At 37.2% G+C, this 22,345-nt stretch overlaps 1 protein-coding gene across 2 annotated transcripts in view; it reads right to left on the reverse strand.

Moving 5' to 3' along the window:
• The window catches only part of PRKN (parkin RBR E3 ubiquitin protein ligase), a 732,905-nt gene that overhangs the window by 121,718 nt on the left and 588,842 nt on the right, over positions 1 to 22,345 (reverse strand). For both annotated transcript variants that reach the window (XM_069852200.1, XM_069852199.1), the window contains one exon: positions 456 to 517. In XM_069852200.1, the coding sequence (XP_069708301.1) occupies positions 456 to 517 (62 nt within the window). The remainder of the gene's footprint in view (positions 1 to 455; positions 518 to 22,345) is intronic.

The following is a 22,345-nucleotide window of genomic DNA, read 5'->3' on the forward strand; positions in this document are numbered from 1 at the left end:
CTTATGAGTGTTGTAAAGCATATCTCACGATTTTCTAATATCCCTCTACAGAAATAGTTTTCTGAGTGCAAAACACTGCTACAATTATGAATGCAAACCACAATTTTAAAAGAGAAAAGAGGCCACAAAAAGAGATGGATAATATCATGAGTAGCTGTAAGTATCAATCCCCTAGTCAGATTGTTTGCCTATCTGCTGCTTTTGAGAGAGTGTTTACTGCTGTAGTTGAAAGCTGAAAAGCTGTGGCAGATAGCAGATGTACCAATTAATAAACTGTCAAGGCTGATAGATAGAATGAAAAAAAAAATCACATATATCTCCTGTGTTTTTTTCCCCACATTTCAGGTCATTGGGGGTCATGAGATACACTCTCCCTCCCTGCAGAGAGACAAAACTGTCTCATTAGTGTCTATCTTTCATGACATTAAGACACTGCTTTTGAGATGCTAACTCACCTGTTCTTCTCCCAGAATCCTGAAGTGATGAAGCTCTTTAATCAAGGAGTCTGGACAGCCAGCTGTTGTAAAGAAACAAAAATATGCATTTTAGAGGTTCCTGCCAGTGCAGTTTCAGCATAAGATACATAGATGCAGAGCGGATAGAATATACAGATTACCTTAGATAAAGAAGATTAGAAAGATTAGCCATGGTTCTGTGGGCACCAGAACACTGAAAATCATCTATCTGATAATCCCTTCACATTTCCAAGCATGCTACCATGAATGCTTAGAAAGATTATTTTCCAAGTATTTTAGCCCTTTCCCCAAAGAACTACAAACAAAAGCAAGATGAAAAGGGTAGCACTGTCTGCCAGGTCCTGCCAGCCCCTTAGCATAAACCAAAAAAGGATCTCACATCAAAAGCTTGGAGCCATCCAAAGCTGAATTCTGATTCACACACCAGGTTTGGACTCATTTCTAAGCATAATACAGGCTTTTCCCTGATTCCCTGAAGGATTTCATAGGCTCTGCAAGCCCCACAGATCACTTTAATTTTGGCTGCCACAAATGTAATCCATTTCACAAATATGTAGTTGTCACTCACAGATGAAATACACAAACCAACTGCAGAGACATGGGAGTGATTTGCCAGAACTTAACAGTCAGATCAATGTTCAATTGCTATCTTATACATACATACCAGCCAGTAAGAAAGACTACGTCTTGCTAGATGCCATGCACTTTACTGACCTGTTCTGACTGTGATTACCTTCCTGGTGATGAAATCCAAGGCAGCTACTCATTTTGTACACTACTAGATTCATTTATGGCAAGGGATAAAAGTGCAGACTATGAAACCCATCTAAGCTTTATTCTTCTAACTGTAAATTGAAGCATCTGCTTGTGAAGGAAGTTCCTTAAAAGAAATGAAGAACAGAGTTCTCCCCAGAATATAGGAGGAACTATGATTTTTATCAACCTGCTTTTCTGCTGATCCAACTACAAATGGTTTACCTCTCACCCTTAATTACTGCCATTAAAACGATCCAAATGAATTTGGAGACAGTTGTCAGGAAACCTCCATCAGCACTATGGCTTCACTCAAAGCCAATGAGGCATGATCTGCACTCACAACTTCTGTTGTTGCGGTAGCAATACAAAGCCTTTATACTTGCAAGCAACATAACTGAAAAAGGCAAACCCACCACTACAGACACGATTATACTAGTACAAGGGAACTGATTTTAATAATATTCAAATCACTGTCTTGCTACTACATGTTTTATCTCCATTTAGAACAGGTACAGGTGGAGAATGCACCGCCAACGCAACTTCATCAGCAAATTATTTTAAAGGCGGTCAAGGTTTAAGGTGGTAAATGTTTAAGCACGTGGGAAGACTTATCAATTAGTAGCTTGCCTGTTTTTAAATATTACTGTTTCTTCCCATTAAATAAAAACTATGATACCCTTACAGGCTTCTTTCTACCCAATTGTTCCCTCTCTCCACACATAAGGATATTCATGTTTTAAATGTGTGAGTTTTAGCTCTGAATGATTCTCTCTTGATGGATTTTTATTCACCTCATCTTCTAGGACCACAACCTCTGTAAGACATTTAATTCTTCTCTCCTCATTTCCCCATAGCCTAGGCTCTCACTATTTATTTTGTTTCTTGTTCTCAAGAAACATAAAATCATCCTTACTACTTCAACCACTATGTAGCATTTTTCTGTCCATTTTCATTGGGATCTATATCTTCCAACTCATCCAAACTACAAATGTATCAGATGCTCTAAATGTCTCTCTAACTTCTTGACCTGAGGCCAAACTTGTAGCCCAGTGGTGTTGACTTCTCTGTGTTTTAGATCAGAACTCACTGCATAAAACATGGTTCCTCTCTCTTACCATCGAGACCTTATGCAATTATTTTTTTTTCTGCATGTAATATTCCCTGAAAATATCTGCAGTGATCGTACACTGCTGTAGGATTTTCTAAGCATAGAGGATAATTATGATTTCATGCAATACTGTGCGTTAATCTTTGACAGATGTTAGCTTTGTAAAACCAACTAAACTGCTTTCTGCTTGTGTCTGCTTTTTGCAGTCTTTACAGCTTCTTCTCCAACCAATCATTACTTTCTTCATTCTTATTCTTTCCAATTTATCATGCACTAAATCCCTTAAAATGGGAAAGTTTCCTTTTCCTTGCCTAGAAAGAACTTTTCTTTTTCCATTCTCCTTGAAAGCATATTTCCTAAACTCCTATTTCTTGCAGAAATTCTGCCCTCCTGAACAATTTAGATAATCTCCCATTATGTGAACTGCTTACATGCATCCTCTCTTTCTTCCTTGTTAGAAACTATAAACACTTTGGAACCAAGGATCTTTGTAAAAAAAAGTGCAAAAGTATAAAGATATATATATACACACACACATGTATACGTTTAAGTGTTACTAGTTGTCCACTGCTGCATCCTCTTCTCATTATAGTACTTTTTCAGAGACTTGCCCAGTTTAGTTTTCTACCTTTTCATAGTCCAGGCTTTCACTGGATCTTGAAAACTCATTATTACTAGCAAAGGAGGAGAGAGACCTTAAACACCACATCACTGTTGGCAAGATGCTTTCTACAAAGAGTTCAGAAATATCAAATGCATGCAATATTGAATTATTCTAACACACATTAACAGACTGCTGTCTATAAGAAGTCCTTTCAGATCTTGCCATTGCAGAAGCAATAACTTGAAGTAACAATGGCAATTCTTTTTGTCAAACAATAATTTGAGGAAAAAGTAGAAATAAAGAAGAAATATAGAAAAAAACAACAACAAAAAGAGACAAGATCAAACCAATTTCCTTTCTGATATTTCTGGATGTATTTCTGATATTTCGTATTTCTATTTTAATTTCTTCTATTCTGTAAATGGCCCTTTGTAAAACATGCTCCAATGTTGTGACCCACTTTAGCCAAATATCTGAGAGTTTTGAAAGTCTTGGATGGTGTTAAATTCCTGCACTGTGACTACAAAAGAAGGCTATAGGCAAATAACCACTCCATATACAATAAGAAAAAAGTCCATATATACAAAGAAAAGAGATTAAAAAATACCTATTCTGCTGAAGAGCATTAAGAACTATTTGTCATTTCACCCACAAAACCACACATATATATCCATCAACATATTTATGTATATGCAAACACACATGGTGACTTGAAAACTTTTACAAGTTAAGCACAGCACAGAAAAGGTTGACTGGTAACCTGTGCACACCAAGGCTTAAAAGAAGAATGTATTTTCTAAGTCTTTTGTGCAACTAGCACTTGCCACATGAGCTAAATAATCTGCACTTTGCAGATTTCTGCTGTTTTGTGCAGAATGCTTTGAGGATTAGTTTTTATGTCCTCTGTAGTACAGAAACCTTTATAATCAATAGTCTCAACAGTTACTGAAACTTTCCATTTTGCTCTTCCCAATTATTACTTGAAAAAGCACAGGCATACATGAAATTTCAAGAGACATATACTGAACCATAGGAATATTTAAATAAATTTATCAGTAACAATTACAGTTAAAAAGAAATTATGCAAAAGCATGGACAACTGCCTTTAATCAGAAGCCAAAACTCAGGATTGAGGACATCTGCAGACTAATAAAATGACAGCTAAAGCGTTTATTAGTTTCCTCTTTCAGCTGACATTCAGACCTATGTGCTTCATATGTTCTTGGCTACAATCACTATTACAGATTTTTGCCTGCCATGAAGGCAGAATAAAATGTACAAAATAAAAAAAAATAATCCACGTCTTTTAGGTTTTTATACCACTTTTTCATCTGGCATAGCTCCACTAGCCTTTAAGCAATAAGAGCCATGAAACTAATGTGATAGCTTAGGAATGAGACTTAGTTTAAGCAGGAAATAAGTTATGAAGGGATGATACCCAGTTCAAAGCACTGTAAGCTATATAAACTCACTACAAGTAACTTCTTTGCTTGTATTTGAGCATTTATTACTTAAATTAAATTTAAGCATATTATTTGCTTCTAAATGTTCCATTATAGCCCAGATTACTTGTAAGAATAATTTTGTTGTTGCTTGATTTTCATATTGCTTTATCATCAAACTCCTAATACTGCACTTACAAATGAAAGGTATATTCAAAGGTAAAGAATCTGCAAGAGAAAATTTACCATTTACATTGCACTATTCTTTTCATAAAGATATAGACAGATTTTCAAGCTGTTCATATAAGGATATGTATTTCTAAAAGAGGACTAAAGAAGTAAAATTTAGCAAGGACAGTTTAATGTCTACAAACATCATAAATCCCCTGATTTGAACACACATTTTCAGCTACATTTGTAATTAAATTATGATTCTAACTACTACAAATTTAATTACCCAAGTCTTCACATATTTTTTCTCAGAGAGAATTAGCTTCTGGTTTTGTTTTTGCTTAAAATTATTACTTTGTATGACTTATGTTCTCCAGTGAGAAGGCAAAAGAAAAGTTAAATCAACCCTTTAATATTGTATGAAACGGCAAAACGGAAGCATAAAAAAGATTGCTGTTCCAAATATAGCAGACTGAGAAGCAATGCAGTGCCAGGGCTCCAGGGGCCTTACCAGCTTTGACTGCCCCTATCCCATCCCCTGATGCTCCTTACAGCCCAGGAACCCAAGTCAGCCCCTGGGGCTGTCAGCCCTTGCCCCAGCAGCACTGCAGCAGGGCTGGTCTCGCTCCCATCTCCCAGCCCAGCCTCAGCCCATGGTCATACTCGAGGAGGTGCCTGATGCCCAGGGCTGGGGCTGCCCCAGTGCCCCAGCTGCCTGCTCCTGGCTCCAGGACCTGCCCTGATGGACCCTTCTGGGGAGTCCCCAGTGCTCCAGGAAGCCACTGGCCTTTGTGGCACACAAAGAGCAAAAAATTACGGACTATAGAAGCTCCGAGAAAACAAACAGGCTAATGGGCTTTAGGACCTGCTTGTGCCCTGAACTGGCAGGCACTGCTAACCATGCCCTGGCACTGCTGCATACAGAACCAGTGATGGTTATGGTGAAGCTCCATCTCCTTGCCATAGGTGCAGGAGATGAATGCTGCTGCCCAAACTGCACCAAACTGAAGTGCATATTGATTATAAACATATGTTTTTTTTTTTTCAGCTCCAGGACTAAATTTTCAACTCAGAGAATCACAGGAAATCCTACAATGTCCTCAATAACGCTAGTTAAAATCATATATACCTCTACTATGAGATTGTCTTATCTCCTACCACACATTTGTAGCATTATTTCCTACTTTGCATTTCAAATTTAATCTTTCCCCAAATGGTACTATATTTGGGTGAAATTCAATTAACTGAATTTAAGCATCTAAGTATTGGTTAGATGAGCCTAATATATTCATTGCATGCGTCCTTTTTAGTCAATAGAAGGAAATACACACCTTCACAAGGTAATCTGAGATAGCCCCCCCCAAAAAAAGGTATCCACTTATCTCCAATAAGTGAGGAGTCTAAGCTGACCAGGTAAGATTTACACAACTAACTTTTAGACTTTTAAGGTTAGATAAGCTTAACTTCACCCAAAGGCTGCAATCCCAATCATTTCTGCATGTGCTTAACTTTTGAGCATATAATTTTTCCCATCATATTTAGCTCCTTGAAACAGAGCACTAACCTTAACACAGCCTAACTTCAATTTCTCTCACTTAAAATTTATGTCTGCATCAAGACTTGTTAATTCTGAAAAGTACATGCCCCTTTGTGAGCTCTGAACATAGCCATTGAAGAATATCTATCAGTGTCCTTCAAAGGACATAGTTCCACAGTGCTAATTTCTAAACCAAGCCTGCAACTGGAAAATGTTTCAAATACATGAGAATAACTATTTCATGCTTAGAAAATTAATGGATGTTTATCTTTTTTTTTTTCCTGTCTGCTCCACTCAGAATTGTATTTGACTGGACTACAGATACGAAAAACATTTCATATTCAAAGAAATAATTCTAAAAGTTTGGAAATGCAGCACTCTAAGGGCAGTACTCGCAATATAACAATAATTATACATATTTACAGGCAAGTGTACACTGGCCTGCTGTGTGTGCACAGCAAAAGAAGGTGGCAAGGGAAGCCTGCTACTCACAGGTGCTTGTTACAGTGAGTATCCATCCAGTGCACAGCCAGCCTCTAGCTACAGTGGGACACAGCAGCTGGGATCCTGTATGCAAGTTTCAAGTACTAAGCACAGCACAGCCCAGTTCAGACAACTCCGTTGAGCAAACAGGAATGACAGAAAGAACAGTCTGGCACTGTGTGTGATACCAATGGTAACAGCACCAGGGTAGCAAAAAGAGAGAGTCGGGCTAGAATTTCACACAAAACTGGAAAGGTTTGAAATCCCGTAATTAGCATGCAGTTGTTTGTTATGTCATTTTCCAAGTCTCTTCCAATCTGTTCAGTTAATTGGAATATTGTTAAAAAAAAAAAAAAACAAATCCTTTTTGCTGTCTGTCTCTCTTCTGGTGAAAAGCAATCGCGTGCTGGTGACAGTGAGGTCACTTTTATGGGCACTGACAATGATTTCTAAGTATGACGTGACTTCACTCGGCTTGTGTTAATTAAATGTTTTGATGTTTTGGGTGACCTTTTCTTACTTTTGATGTGAGGAGAACATGAACAAAGACAAAACTAAGTAGAGTGCTTGGAATGAATAAATATTTCACTGAAAAGAGAAAAAGATATTATGAAGAATATTAAGTATGTAATTCACAGAATATAAGCACATAAGCCTATCTTTGGATTGTGCATTACGTAGAAATGTTTTCTCACAGATCCCACAGAAGGGTTTTATTATAACTATTTTCACAATTTTTTTACAACCTTCATGAGCAATATTTTTGTAAATAGTAATATTATAGAGGCTTTTTTTTCCTGTTGTTACCTAGATAATTTTCTAATGTAAACAAATCTAAAGCTCCATTAATTTGTAGGCTTACACTGTGCTTACAGATATCTTCCTTTTTTTTTTTACAAAGATTTAATTTTTAAAGAAAGAAAGGTGATAAAACTGTTCTGTGAATAATTTGTCATCTCAAGGCCCAAGCCTTAAACCTGAAGGTCTTAAAATGCAGGGGATTCATGTGGGTACACAACTTTATCTGGAAGATCAATTATTACTAACCACCCTTAATCATAAAGTCACACATCAGAGTCAAACATTTCTCATAAAATCAGCTTGCAATCACTAGGTTTACCTAATGATTTATTACAAACAAAAGGCCTTATTAATTTACCTTCTGAATTCTCAATGTTGATCATGCATTCGAGCCACGTTTGCAAACTGAAATTCTCTGACCCAGTAACTCATACTTCTGCTTCCTATGCACATTTTGATGAACTATTGTGATTGGGATAGGTTCAGTCATGGAACACTTTTCCCAAGAAAGAAAACCAAATAATTTTTTGTTCAACAGATGCACAGTGTTTTTTTTCTTTTCCTAAATATGTGTTTACCTAAAGTTATTGGAACTTTTCTCAGCAAGTATATGTCTTAGATACAGATCTCCTTCAAAATGCTACAAGCAGCACTCAGCTTGTTGGACACACTAAAACATTTGATAGTTTATTGTTTTGTAAATATACTGTTGACTGCAGTGAACAAATTGGGAGACAAACCTTTAGTAAGATGTAAGAAATAACACATGCAGTAAAACCAAAAAGGTAAAGTAAAATATTACACAGGGTTCTTTACTAGTACTCATGCCATCTTGATAACAACAGTTTGTAGATGATATTTTTCAGTACAAGTGGACAGCAAGGTAAAACAAATGTCTGAAAAGAGACATACTAAAGTATATTGATAATATAGATTCCTTTGGAAAAAACATACAAAAGCTGATATTTTCAAAAGCAAGAAATGTTGAATTCTATCCTTTCAAAATGAGCACGCATGTATTTAGACTGCAAAGCTCAGCTCTGTAGTTGGGCAATGCAAAACTAGAAAGCACGATAAGCAAAAATTGCATGTGGTTTACATATCCAGAAGTCAACATGATGGAGGTCTTTCCTGTAAGTCTTTAAGAGTTTGTCTGAAACTACAAATGATGAAGTTCTCCAGCTCAAGCAAACTAGTGTAGAAACAATTAAGTCAATGATACTTATACTTTCATACTAGCAAAAAACCTGGCTATATACATAGAATATAATACTTTCTATAAAAGACAGTGTATCAGTAAAGGATACATTTAAGTGATATTTTCTCCTGATTAATACTCCTGTCCAATAGTATTATATTCATTTTCTTTTTCTTTTTTTTTTAATTGAATTCTGACAGTTGAAGTCAGTAAAAAGACCTCCAAATTTTTTTTTTGGTATCAAAAAGCCTGTTGAAACTAATATTCAAGAAGGTTCCGTGAAAGCGTATTGGGACACAATACTTGTTCTGTTCTAACCAGTTATCAGAGATGGTAGTTGCCCAGATGAATGAGTTAAATTTTGTTTGTATGCACTTAATTTCAAAATCATCCAAAGATGAAAGGTATTTTTGCTCTTGTGAAGTACTTGTGCAAGAGATCTGCAAAGGGACTGCAATACAGTTGGGAAAGGATCTGGACTACTGGCAGCAAATGGAGCATCTCAGATTAGAGAAAATTCTGCTGGCCTGGCTTTCTCACATTGCACACAGCTCTGGAATTCACTGTGCCGCTATTCACTGTTTTTTTAACGATGTTTTAAAGGCAAATGACTAGAAGTAATGAACAATGTTGGTAATTTTCTACTAGGGTCTTTCTTTTATTCATTCAGAAAATATCAGTAGGACTACTGACCTGCTATTTCAGTTTAGAACCTTCTTCCTTGCTTGCTTTTTGCATATTTAAAGCAATATTTAAAATAGACTTGAACAACTGCTGTTTACTCACATCAGCATTCTAATCCTGAAGCGTGCAGAGCTGCACAAGACCAGAATGCTACTGCTTGTTATTTTTGGCAGTTTTCTGTATATACTGCACTGTTATGTGACAAACTGTTGAAAGAGTGTACCAGAGAGTGGAATTTCCTAAAAGAAATTCAGTATTGACCAAGAAACTAAGACTTCAGGGTGACGATGCAATAGCACTAACACATTTGACTAATAGTCTGTACCATCTGGCTGCTCAATACTCCAGTTTAAGTTATAGGCATAAATTCATTCATGAAATTCTCAGTAAAGTCAGTGAAAACTAAACTCATGCAACAAAACAAAAGCTGTGCTATCTGTCATAAGAAATTGAACTACAGCCTTTACTGTTCAAATACAGCAGCTCCAGAAGCAGAAATAAAAAGGAGACTCCTTTCCAAGCAAGTACTGACTTTTGTCAAATTGAGGTAAATTCTTATTTTTTTTTAATGCTTCTTAATTAAAAAAAGTTACTCCTACAGTTTCTTCATAATTTCAGAGCCAGAAAATCAGCAAGTCTAAGGCTTCTAACATAACCAGATGATTTCTTTCTTTCAATTGAGATACAACAAAGCTGCTCTAAACTTCCTTTGGAAGACTCAACACCTTCTGCTATATAAACTTTGGAAGTGAAAATCTCATTGCAGGGATCTGGGTTGAAATGAGCTCTTCACTCTCAGTATGCTAGGTTTTTAGTTCAATCAGCTTGATTCATGAAAGGTTTTCTCATCTTTTATTCAAAAAGTAGTTGAAATCTCTAAAGTAAACTCTGTTCTCTAAAATTCCCACCTTCATGCTGGCACTGGCCTTTGATGATGATCAGTACCTTTGAGAAGGCAAGTGAGAGGTCAGGAGCTTTCAGCATGTGGTGGAGACTTTATACGAGAGGAGATTGTCTTCTCAGGGAAAATCCAACTATCCCTGAATAAAAGTCAACACAAGGAAAAAATAACTATAGAAGAATTTCATTTGCTAGTTACTGAAGGGCAAGTCTTTAAAAGACTGCAATTCCTGAATGCCAGAATTAAGTGGGTGCAATGCAGAAAACGCTGAAAGATTTCCAGGCTGAAATTAAACCAAAGTTCACACAGCCACTTTCCAGCTAATGGCTTGATAGCAGTAGTATATTGTAAATCCCAAGTGCTGAGAATCATATTTGGAGAGTACGTATTAGTCCTTTTTTCCCCTTAAAAGTTGAATTAAGGAAATTATCCTTCTATAATTTTGGAAATGACAGGTAGAAAGAACAGTTTCAGCAATTAATGTTGCAATAAATTTCTGTCACACATTTTACCAAGTAAGACTATACAGACAATGTACAAGAAAAATGTAGCCAAGTGTCAGAGAACAAACACAGCTTTTCATATATTTAATTACAAAACTAGCATTCAAAGATACTAAAATGCATTTTAAAAGGTTAGTTTCTGTGGAAGAAAATCAATGTGCTAAGCCCAAAAACGTCTGACAAAAAACCCAAGATGCACACATGTAGGTTTTGCTCTCTTACTCACACATGCATAAGCAGGCACAAAATTACTATTGGAGAAAGGAGTATGGCAAACAATATTCAGTGACCCAGAAACAGTAGTGCTTTTCTTTCTATTTCTGCATTTCTTCTCTTTTTTTTTTTCCAGGATATGATGTCGTTCTGTATAAACAGTATATAAAAAATGCTATTCCTTTAATCTGTGCAGCATTTATAAGACTTCAAAATGAGTCTTTCACTGAGAGCTTAGACAAATATTTAAATTGCTACATAAATGACTCAGACTACAAGGCAAGCCCAGGCTACTCTAAAAATAAATGTTCATGAACAATAAACCCATCCAGCCAAAAGAGAATTTTAAAAAGCCACGGAATATATTATGTCTCACAGAACAGCACAGACAAATCTGGATGAATGGCTATGATTTTCTCTTTTTCATAGGGATTTTATGACAGAAAAGCATTTCTAGAACACTAAAGAATTAAGCAATTATTTACAAGTGCCCTGCACTCTTGCAATGGAATTGAAATCTTAATTGTTACCTAATTCTAATATTTTTCTTCCTCCTTCGCAGCAGCAACACGTGTATGCATATTTGTTGCTCTCTGTGAGGGAACATGGCAAAGTTCCACTTGTGAAATGAGGACAGTTTTGCATTTCACCTTAATCAGATCAAATTAGGGCAGGTGGTAACCCTGCAGGCAACATAATTATGAAAAATGTCTGTGTTCAATACAAACTGTCCTTCCAGTCTTGAGGTCTAATAGGACATCATAGAGCAATCTTTTTACATTTTACTGGCAGTTCAGAACACAGAAGCCCACAGAGGGAGGACTACATACTGTTCTCATTTTTCGCCTGTGCAAATGCAGACAAATAATACATATGTTCATCAATATTTACTCTATCATAAGAGGCAAAGTGTTCCTGTGAGTGCTACAGCTGATGCCAGATGAAAACTAAAGTTAAATACAGGAGAAAAAGAAACTAAGTCACTCTTTAGCCAGGCCTAATGCTAATAACATGGTGTGAGACATGCTAATCCTGCATTATGAGCAGTGATGTGTGTTTCTACTACAAAAAATCCTGATAGGCAGGCATAAATACACGAGTTCATGTTGTCTGTTCATCTAACAGAAAAGAATAAGAATGACCTAAGAGGTTCCCAAAAGAGAGAGTTAAGGATTTTTCAGATTTTATTTTGATATATCAGCTATATTCTTGATCAGACTACTTGCAATAAATAGCTAGTGAAACACATTTGAAATAAGCTGAAAATTTAATGTAAAATTCTGCTCTACATTAAACAGCCAGGTTCATTTAGAATATTACTCCTCTAAAAACACTCCAACCACTACAATAACAAATGTTATATCAGAGATGCACTCAGCAACAAACACAGTATGAGTCTCTGCGAGGCGATTTTTCAGTATGTCAGAATTATAATATCAGTCCATGGAAACAAATTAAGGAGCACAAGCTTGGCTGTTGGGATCACTTTATTAGCAATGCGGTGTCTTCTCATAAGAACGCTTTGCTTTGGATCTGTCAATGAACATCAAAGATGGCCTATCTGTTTTTATGGTGCACAAATTATTATTTGCCTATAAAATAAACAAAACACTTTAACATCCAGCTCCCTTTCTGCAACATTTCAGAAATGATATTGAGAATAACACAATAATTCCTAGTCATTTTTACTGTACAGCTGAAGTTGAGTGCAGTGTGGTTTTTTTAAAACAAAAAAATCAAGAGGGATAAACATTCTAATTAGGAGGAGTAATACTGCTACACTACTAGTACTAGTGAAGGAATAATGAACAATTCCTACCTGGTGGAGGAATATCTATTTTTAAATTCCCACAGATTTCGGAAAAATATTGAAAAAAGTTCTGCTCTGGTTAGCCATCATGTTAATACATGAATTGACTCACTTTTATCCCTCATGCATAAAAGAGAAAACACAGCCCTTGTTATGTGGATAGACCCTTTCAGTAGGTCAGAGAAGGATGCTGCAAATGCACCGTGATCATAAATTTCCTGGGCTGTTATAATTTACCCCAAGCTCAGTGGCTAGACTGCACTAGGAATGCAGAGGATAATGAATATGCTTTACAAGGCAGGAGAGAACCCCCACAGCTCAGCATTATGCCATCAGACTCATCGGTACACTGAAGTGAATTAGTGCAAACAATTTCATGAGATTACGCTAGCAATTTAGTACAGAACAGCTGCTGCACCACACTAGAGGATACTCCTTCTAGTCTTTACTTACATGGCAACAAATAACTTCTGAGTTAATCCAGAGTAACAGAATACATCTTTTATTTTTACCACCTTACACAGAGATACGCTATGCCTTGTAATTAGTTGGTCTTCTCTAACAGTTTTTTTAAACTCACAATAATTCCATTATCACAAGTCCAATATATCTTCATTACATTAGACATCCTATATGACACTATTTCTTCTAATATTTGAATTACTTCCCATATCTAAAGCATGCACATTTTTTCCCTCAGCTACACTTTTTTTCTGTATTCTTTCAGCAGTGCAGTATTTCTAAGCTGTGAACCTGAAGCCAGAATATACAGGTATAGGAGCAACTGCATGTATGAAATCCCACAGGGTTCAGAGTTCAACTGAAGAGGGTTTGTGTGGGGTGCACTTGTTAGCCCTTCGGCCCACCTTGGGTACAGGTGTTGCTGTATCAATCATTTCCAATCAGGAAATATGTATACACATATATGTCTTTTTCTAAATTCATACCTAATGGGATCCTACAGAGAGATCCTGACTTATACCTAGTGGAACAGGTTGCCCAGAGAAGTCATGGGTGCCTCATCCCTGGAGGTGTTCAAGGCCAGGTTGGATGAGGCTTTAAACAACCTGATGTAGAGGAAGGTGTCCTTGCCCATGGTAGAGGGATTGGAACTAGATGATCTTGAAGGTCCCTTCTAACCCAAACCATTCTGCGATTCTATGATTCTGGAGTCAGATAGCTTGGCATGAATGCTGACATAGTCACTAGAAATCAGGACTGGAACATCTCTGACCTTGATGCTAACACTTAAGAAGGCTGAAAAACTAAGTCAGAACTGGTGTCCCCCCAGGGATCTACTCTTCCTCCCATACACAGTCTCCTCTTTCCCTAGCAACAGAGAGATGCAGCTCAGGCATGAGCCTCCTCTGATTTTTCTTTTCCTTTGCAAAACAGAAAGTCAAGTTATTGAAACTAACCATAAGGTTCATTTTCTTTTCTCACATCATTTAAATGCTCACTTTACTTTGCTTCACTTTAGTAGATCAGTGAGTTGCAGTCATAAAAAATAACAACACAAGGTCTCACTGTGTGTACACTTACCTTTTGACACCATGTTAACTATTATTTCTGTAGAGTACTTTGAGCAGTCATTTATATGTTAAGTACTGAACTCTGCATCACTTCTGCCTTTCAATATTACATTGCTTGCTATGTATTTTCCACTTGTGTCTGTTATGTCATGGATCAGAAATTCATTCCTTCTACTTCTGTCTGGCTCCAGAATACCATCATGCATGAAATTTCAGAGACTTTTTTTTTTTTCTGACTGAGAATTATTGGATATACAGCTATAAAAGCACACATAAAAGCTAAAAGCCCTTAAAATTATTTGGAGGGGAAACAAAACATCCCCTAAGCATCAAATCAGTTGGAAATTCTTCATACTGCTCTTCTAAACCAATTCCTGCAGGATTTGCTTTCTATTGTAGCTTAGCTCCTGTCTGCTTCAGGAAAGAGATGGTCAGTTATGATAAATGATTCTGTATGGTAGGATTTAGACTCAGGCTACAGAAAATGATATCTAATGAGATTATCTGATTATTTTTTAAGGATCAATAATTTATTTATAGGCAGGTGCTTCAAAGGTTAATTTCTAGTGCTTTACCCAGCAAGCTATCCTGCACTCAAAAGACTTGTAGGATATATACAATCAGAACTAGTTAATCCACATCAGTTTTATAAAAAAAAATTGACAGACTAACAAATCAATGATACTTACACACTACAAAACTGACTTCCACTTAAAAGCTGACTGGATTTACACAGTTTACATGCAGCATAAATCCTGTTTTCGTGTAATTTAGTGGGGATTCAAGGCAAAGCTATTCTACCCTTTCTTGTCAATTTACAAGACACAAACTGGCCAGCAGAAATCCTATTGCAGTTTGATGGATGTCTACTGGAGGGAAACAAGGGAGGAGATAAAAAAGAGCAAAGCAGGATTTTTGATGTTTGGCTACAGATTGCTGTCACTGATCATTTTCCTATCTGCTTCTGCAGCTAACTGCGACTTTACACTTAGAGGGCTTTTCCTTTCTTGAATGGTTATGCCAAGAAGTATGCCTTGCCTAACTTGTGACAAGGTGATGCTACATTCATGCAACAGCCCACTGGGGGGAAGCATGTATGACATCAATGGATGCTAGTCATGTTATTCTCACCCATTTCCCCATTTTAATTCTACTCACACCTGTTGCAGTCACAATAAAAGAGCCAACAGCGTGGCTGCTGTCAAGCAGTCTGTAGCACGGAATGCAAAAGTCTACTTTGCTGCAACAAATTCTTCAGAATGTGTGCACACATCTCCTTTCTCTCTCTCTCTTTCCCCTTTTCTCTCTCTGTATTTATTGTTCTCCTTTGAAGGTTGTGGAGCATTATCTAGTTTTATTTTTATTTTTTGTTACTTCTAGAATTTGATGGAGAGTGGTTTGCTGGAACACAGAACACTTGAGATCATTAGGACTATATCCTCCTTTACTGGGACACTAACAAATCAAGCTAGCAAACAAGTGAAAGGTACAGTGATATGTTTTTGTGCAATGCCCATTGAATTAGAAGAGCTGTAATATAAAACTGATTCAGGTGACAGGTGCTTAATCAACTGAATCTCCAGCAACTCCAATAATAGTTTCCTAACTTCTTTCTGTAACTGGAAAATATGATCTGAAGAAAAACATAAATATTTGCAATAAAAAATGCACCACAGTGTCAGTTTGCATTTTTCAGTCTTGTATCTACAGATCCAACTGAACTGAAGGTTAATGCTAACATTTAAAGACAGACTGTGCATAATCTAAGAGGACATGCGACATTTTTATGTTTCAGGCTAATGCTTTGTGTCTTTGTTGTTCAGGAGAACCTCATGTAGGAAAGTAAGCTAATGTCAATGACTATCTCAGTGTTAAATAGATAAAAAAATAAATAAGAAACAAAGAAAAACAAGATGCAAGTGGATGAAATAAGTTGCATGTAAACAGTACAGTAAACAATTCTGCCAAGCACTGTTCTCATTTGTCCGAACCTACCACAACCAATTACTCCTGCCTCAGAGACTCCTTATCTTAGATTTTCCAAGCCAGCTATGCCTCTATTTCTTGATAAAAGACACAGCAGTATTTCAGAAAATTGCACATTAGATAAAGAAGAAACTCAGTGTTAGAAATAATTGCCCGTATTTTTTCCCCAGCTAAGGCAATCCACCATCCAAATAGCTGAAAAGCTAACTACCTTCAAAGTTGGGCCTCAGTAATCTGTCTGTAGTGGAATAATAATAGGCTTGACAATATTGTAGAACCATCGCTCTTAGCATTACTCTTTTCTAGAAAAAGCTGGGTAAATCTTTGAGAGGTCAGCAAGAGCAAAAAAAGACTGGGCCCTCCACAATACTGGCTGAACATAACACACACGTGTGACACTGATGCAACACTGAGATCTACGATGCCTGAAAGGTAGAACTCATCTGGCCCTGCTTCTTCCTACTTCTTCTCTCTCCTCATTTTCCTTTCTGGAAAGAAAAGATATCTTCAGTTTGGGAGAAGCTGAAGATAGAGGTACAACACAATTTTAATTTTCAGTGAGTGAGTTTCCCCTGTTCGCTTAATACCTACTGCTTTGTAGTTGTATGGCTATCTCCAGTTTTCACATAACAAGAATGGGTAAAATCTGTATTAATCTTTTCCAGTCTTCCCATGATTTTAGAAAACTCCTTCACATCTTGATCCAGCTGTTTCTTGTCAGAACAGAAAAGTAAGCATCTCATCATACATAAACTATTACATTCCTCCAGTCATCTTTGATGCCCTGTGTTTAAACGGTAGTTAATGTTTTCTTTTTCAGAAGCAATAACCAAAACTACACTTGGTATGTGCAAAATTTAAACTGGTATGTACAGACCACAATGTGCTCTTGATTTACTGTGGAGAAATAATGTTTTGTCATTCCTAATAATTCCTAAGATCTTAATTGCCGTTTTGACTTTCACTTAGTGCTCAGATGACATACTCAGTGAACCATCCAAACAGGATGCAAAATAAATGAGACAGCAGATCAGATACCAGTGCCACCTTGCCTGCTTTTGCCTTTGTACACTGCAAGCAATGCTACCCCAGCTTCTTAAGAAGCCTTCATAGAATCATAGACTAGTTCGAGTTGGAAGGGACTTTAAAGATCATCTAGCTCCAACTCCCCTGCCACGGGCAGGGACATGTCCCACCAGATCAGGCTGTCCAAGGCCCCATCCAGCCTGGCCTTGAACACCTCCAGAGATGGGGCAGCCACAGCTTCCCTGGGCAACCTGTGCCAGTGCCTCACCACTCTCACGGTGAAGAAGTTCTTCCTTATATAAAACCTAAATCTGGCCCTCTCCAGTTGATACCTGTTCCCCTTGGTCCTATCACCACAAGCCTTTATGAATAGTCCCTCTTGAGCTTTCTTGTAGGGCCCTTTCAGGTACTGGAAAGCATGTTCAAAAATACTTGCAGTATCACACTAACAGCTCTGTAAACTAAATCAGTTTGTTATTCCATCCTTGCACCTGAGCAATGCTGCAGTAGCATTGCAGCTACTCTGAGCCATGGCCATGTACCCCATTAACCTGATATGCCTCTCTGGCTTCACCTCAGCTTGCCCCAGCACTCATGCCTTCCTGGTGATCACAGGGCTGTGGCTGACCCTGCACAACGTGCCCCATTGGCACAGCAAGGCATGGGCAGCCTCACTGCTGCCCCAGGATCACCCTGCCACTCTGCTTCACCACGTCCTGTCAGCGAGTAGTTGCTATACAAGACTGCAAAATTACTTCACTAGTCTTTAAGGAGTTAAGGATGTGAGAGCTAAGCTGTGGTGTGAGGTATGAAGGAAGAAAACAAAATGGACAAAAATCTGACAATCAAAAACTAACACATGAAAATAAACAACTAAAAGCTTTTCTTTGAAAGTTGAAATTGAGGAACAAAAGATCAGGCTTGCAAATAAATAGGAAGAACAAAGAAAACTACCATTGGCCTCCTCCTTTTCATCTTCTATTTCATTTGCTTCTCAAAGAACACTACATTTACTTTGTAATAAGTAGCCTTGTAATTTTCATTATAAAGATCATGCAATAACAAGAAAATTACAAGGATCATTTTATTTTCTGACAGATAAAATGGCACAGGATTGGATATTCAACACTAGACAATGACTGATGTTCAGTGGAATTTCTCCACTGTCCCCAAAGCATGTTATTAAGTAATGCAAGAAAAGTGCAGGGTAATTAGCCCTTAACTACATAATATTTGCAAAAGCACTGTATGCTGCTGCATATTTTAAATTATACTGTCAGCTTCTTTTCTTTCCATCCAATCAAAGGGAAATGGAAGCAGAAAGGCACTTTTGCATATGTGCCTTATGGACTTTCATAGAGTACAAGGTTCCTCACAACCTGACTGTGCACACAGCATGCTGGATCATTCGCTGTTTATGTAGAGCCTGTACTGAATTCATGAGGAATATTCCTGAGGGTGAGACAATTTGTCTGATGCCTTCACTTTTCTTGTCTGTGCTTGGAGAAACATGGACCTAAAGCCTAGACAGCATCTGAGGCATCTGATACATAACAAATGGAAAAAAAAAAATCTCCGTTTGTAGCTTAATCTTTTATCTGCAGGTCTCTCTACAGGTTTGATTTGGGTTTGTTTTTCCTTTTTTTTTTTTAAATCTCTGCTAGCTGTCAGGACAAGCACTTTTGTGATTGAAAATCCTGGTTATGTAAAGTATGTAGCATCTAACTGTGCAAAGGTGATACAACATTTATTTTTATTTACATCATAGTTGAGATGAAAGCCTTCCTTGTGCTAATAAGTAGATGAACAAGTCAAATTAAACAGATGATACAGTCATTTATAAATCTACCAGAGCATGCCATGTGCAAGGGTGATGCAAGCGTTTGGCCTAACGCAGTGATCTTACATGCAAAAATATTACACTACCAAAAAGACTTCTCCAGCTACCCTTTAAAAGCAGAAAACCATAAATCCCATGTCTTGATTCTACAGAATATAGACTAACAATAAGTAGCAGACTCAAATCCATGTTTGACAATGCTGCCATGCAATTACCTTAGGAACTTCCACTGAAGGCAATGGGAATTGATAGTTATAACATTTGCCTTTCAATCCTCACTTTATGACTTCGTGGAGAAAGAACAATCATAGCTGGATAACAAAATATCTGTTTCACATTTTCTGATTTTTCTCTCAAAGTTTTAACAATATTTAAACATGACTTACCACATTAATATATATACAATATAAGATTAAAAAAATACAAGATCTGGCTCCTACACAGTAATGTGCATTTTACTCAAGAATCTAAAGTCTTCACAGATATTTCAGCCTTCTGCATAAAAGCAAGCTTAGGCAGGATTAAAAATAAAAAATAAATAAATAAACCCCCCAAACAAAATAACAATTAAAAAAAGCATTTTGTGTGATTAAAATACCAGAACAGTGGAAATTAGCAATTTAAGTGTGCTACGTATAGCTTGTTTCTTTTTTCTTTTCTTTAATTAACCTGGATGATTTAACCATCTAACTGGGAAAGTAGTTATTAAAGCCCACCCGTTATTGTCCCTGAAGCCTGCATAAAAAACCAGAGGATGCCACTTAAGTAACAGCTCTCATATTCTTCTGCTTTAGCAATACAACTTTTTATAAAAACAAACTTTAGGGCCCAGAGTAGCTGTATTTTTAAAATAAATTTTGCTAATTAATTGCTTCTTTGGTAGGATGAAATTTGCAGTTTATTTACTCTAATATTCTCATGTGATAATTACGGTGAGTTTGAGTTCAGAGCTCAGAAACAAACTCTCTCCATTTTGAAGGAAGTAAGGCTGGGCTGGACAGGAGGATAGATTGAAAAATCAGAAGCTTAAATAATCACTTGTGATTAATCAGCTAGTGAACAGAGAGCAGCAAATGGGAATAGTTTCACTAGGAGATTTGAAGGCGAGTGTACAGCAAGAGGAGACAGGGATTGCAGCGTTCAGAAAAAATACAGAATATTGAAGACAGTCAGCAGTAGCAAAGCTATTTTTCATGTCAGATTTTCTTTAACCTGCAAGCTGTCAGGGCCAGACCCATTATCACACTGACCATGATGCTGAACTCGGGTACTAGATGACATTTGCAGGACTGTGGTCTGTATTTTCCCCAGAAATGAAGCCAGGAAAGGGATAGGTTGTACTGAGGGAGCTGCCAGCATCACACTGAGAAAAAGAGAGATGCAGAACAAAGGGACTATGCTGAGATGCATCTGTCATCAGAGAGACCTCATTCATACAGTGCGCGTGTGAAGTCCAAAGCAGAGAAGCTGAGTGCACATCTCTCAGAACATAATGGCCCTTCTGCAGGGAAGAATATGGCTGGTTACTTTGTATGTAGAGTGTTATACTGCCTAGCAGGAATAGGTATGTGGAAGGATGAAGCTACTGAAAAATTGCTAAAGCTTACACAAAGAAACTCTATTGTTGTCCATGTTTACCTGTGTGGATCCTAGGAAGAAAAAAAAGTGACTGGAGGCTCTGTGAGCAGATGTGAAGAGGATATACTAGGGTTATTCCTATTAGTCCTTTTAGAGAGGTGTCAAAGATCAGGCAAGACAAATATGATCTAAAGATAAGTACATAACTGTATAGTTAGTGTTTAAAGGAAAATTAGTTCTCAGTCATGGAACTTGAACACCTTTCCTTGAGTTCCATGAACAGGACTTTCCAAACTTCATCTTAGAGTAGCTAAGTAAGTGATGAAGGAAACTCATCACTTTTGGTAGTTTCCCCTGAGAACACAAAGAGAACAAGTTTGCGTTAGTAGAGCCAGCGAAAAAATGTTTTAAAGTCCTTGACTTATAAGTAATAATAACAAACCTAAATAGCAGGATTGACAGCACGTACAATACTGACAAGATCATTGCCCTTAAGAACAATTTTGGGCCGACCTATCACTCAAGATCTGTGAAATCCAACTGACGGTAACAGCTGCAGGCTCTGCGTTCTGTGTTTTTCATTTCTCCGTATTTCACATGCAATTTTTCCAACAGTGACATATATCAACATTTGTGCATCACACAGCATGTAGGAGCTCAGGAGGAATCCGAATGAACAAAGACATAGCAAAGAAGATGTATTAAGAGGTATGGTCCTTGCCCCTTCCACCCCTAACCTCTAGAGCCAAAAAGAGAGGGTAATTCAGCTTATGATATGACTCATAACAGCCTATGAAACATTTTAATTTTTGCCAACTGCTATGTTTTAAAGGTGTTATGGCATTAAGAGATTGCTAAGTATGCCTTTAACAGACAGCCCTTTTCTACACATCCCTCTCTAGAGTCTCTAATGGCAGTTCCATACGTCTGTGCCACTAGTCGGGAAGTGAAATCTCACTTATGTCACCTCAATTTTGCAATTTGATGAGGGCCTGGATGTGCTTCATGAAAGCATGTCAACATTTAAAAAGATAAAAACATTGCTGTTGTAGAAAAAGGTAAAGGGAGATTACCAACTACAAATGTGAGCAACATAGTATTTATCCATCTCTTATCTATAAAACATACAATTTCACCCATCACTGAGAAAACCATTTCCTCAGTTCCTGCAGAAAAGGATGTGAAATATTTCTTTGTAGGCCTAAATTCCCTTTCATGTGCACCATACATGTCTTCTGCTGAGGTGACGTAGAGTCCTGTACATGTCAGAATAGGAAGAGGTTTATAGACTTTTAGATGCTCAAATGATAAATCCTTTCCAGACACGTGTGAGAAGAAAGATACAGTAGGAAAGAGAAGACAATTTAGTGTCATGGTGAAAAGTACATAGGCAGAGCATTGATAAGTAATGCAAAGCTTTTATCTGCATAATCGATAATGGAATTGTATTTGTATCACTATATGGCAATACATTAATAAACTTATATTCCAAAAAAAATATTTTAGGAGGAGCATATCACTCACCTAGAGATCAATCAGCAATCAGAAAATTATAATGGCTTTAAAATATATGCATGGTATGAAAACATACAACAAAAAGAAAATTGAAGATTCTTCCCCCAAAGAAGTAACAAAACCAACTATCAATATATAGCGCGGTGAGAACTGCAAGACTTTGATTAAGTAAACCCTAACT

This window comes from Phaenicophaeus curvirostris, chromosome 2, assembly GCF_032191515.1.
Source record: "Phaenicophaeus curvirostris isolate KB17595 chromosome 2, BPBGC_Pcur_1.0, whole genome shotgun sequence".
NCBI classification, from domain to species: domain Eukaryota; kingdom Metazoa; phylum Chordata; class Aves; order Cuculiformes; family Cuculidae; genus Phaenicophaeus; species Phaenicophaeus curvirostris.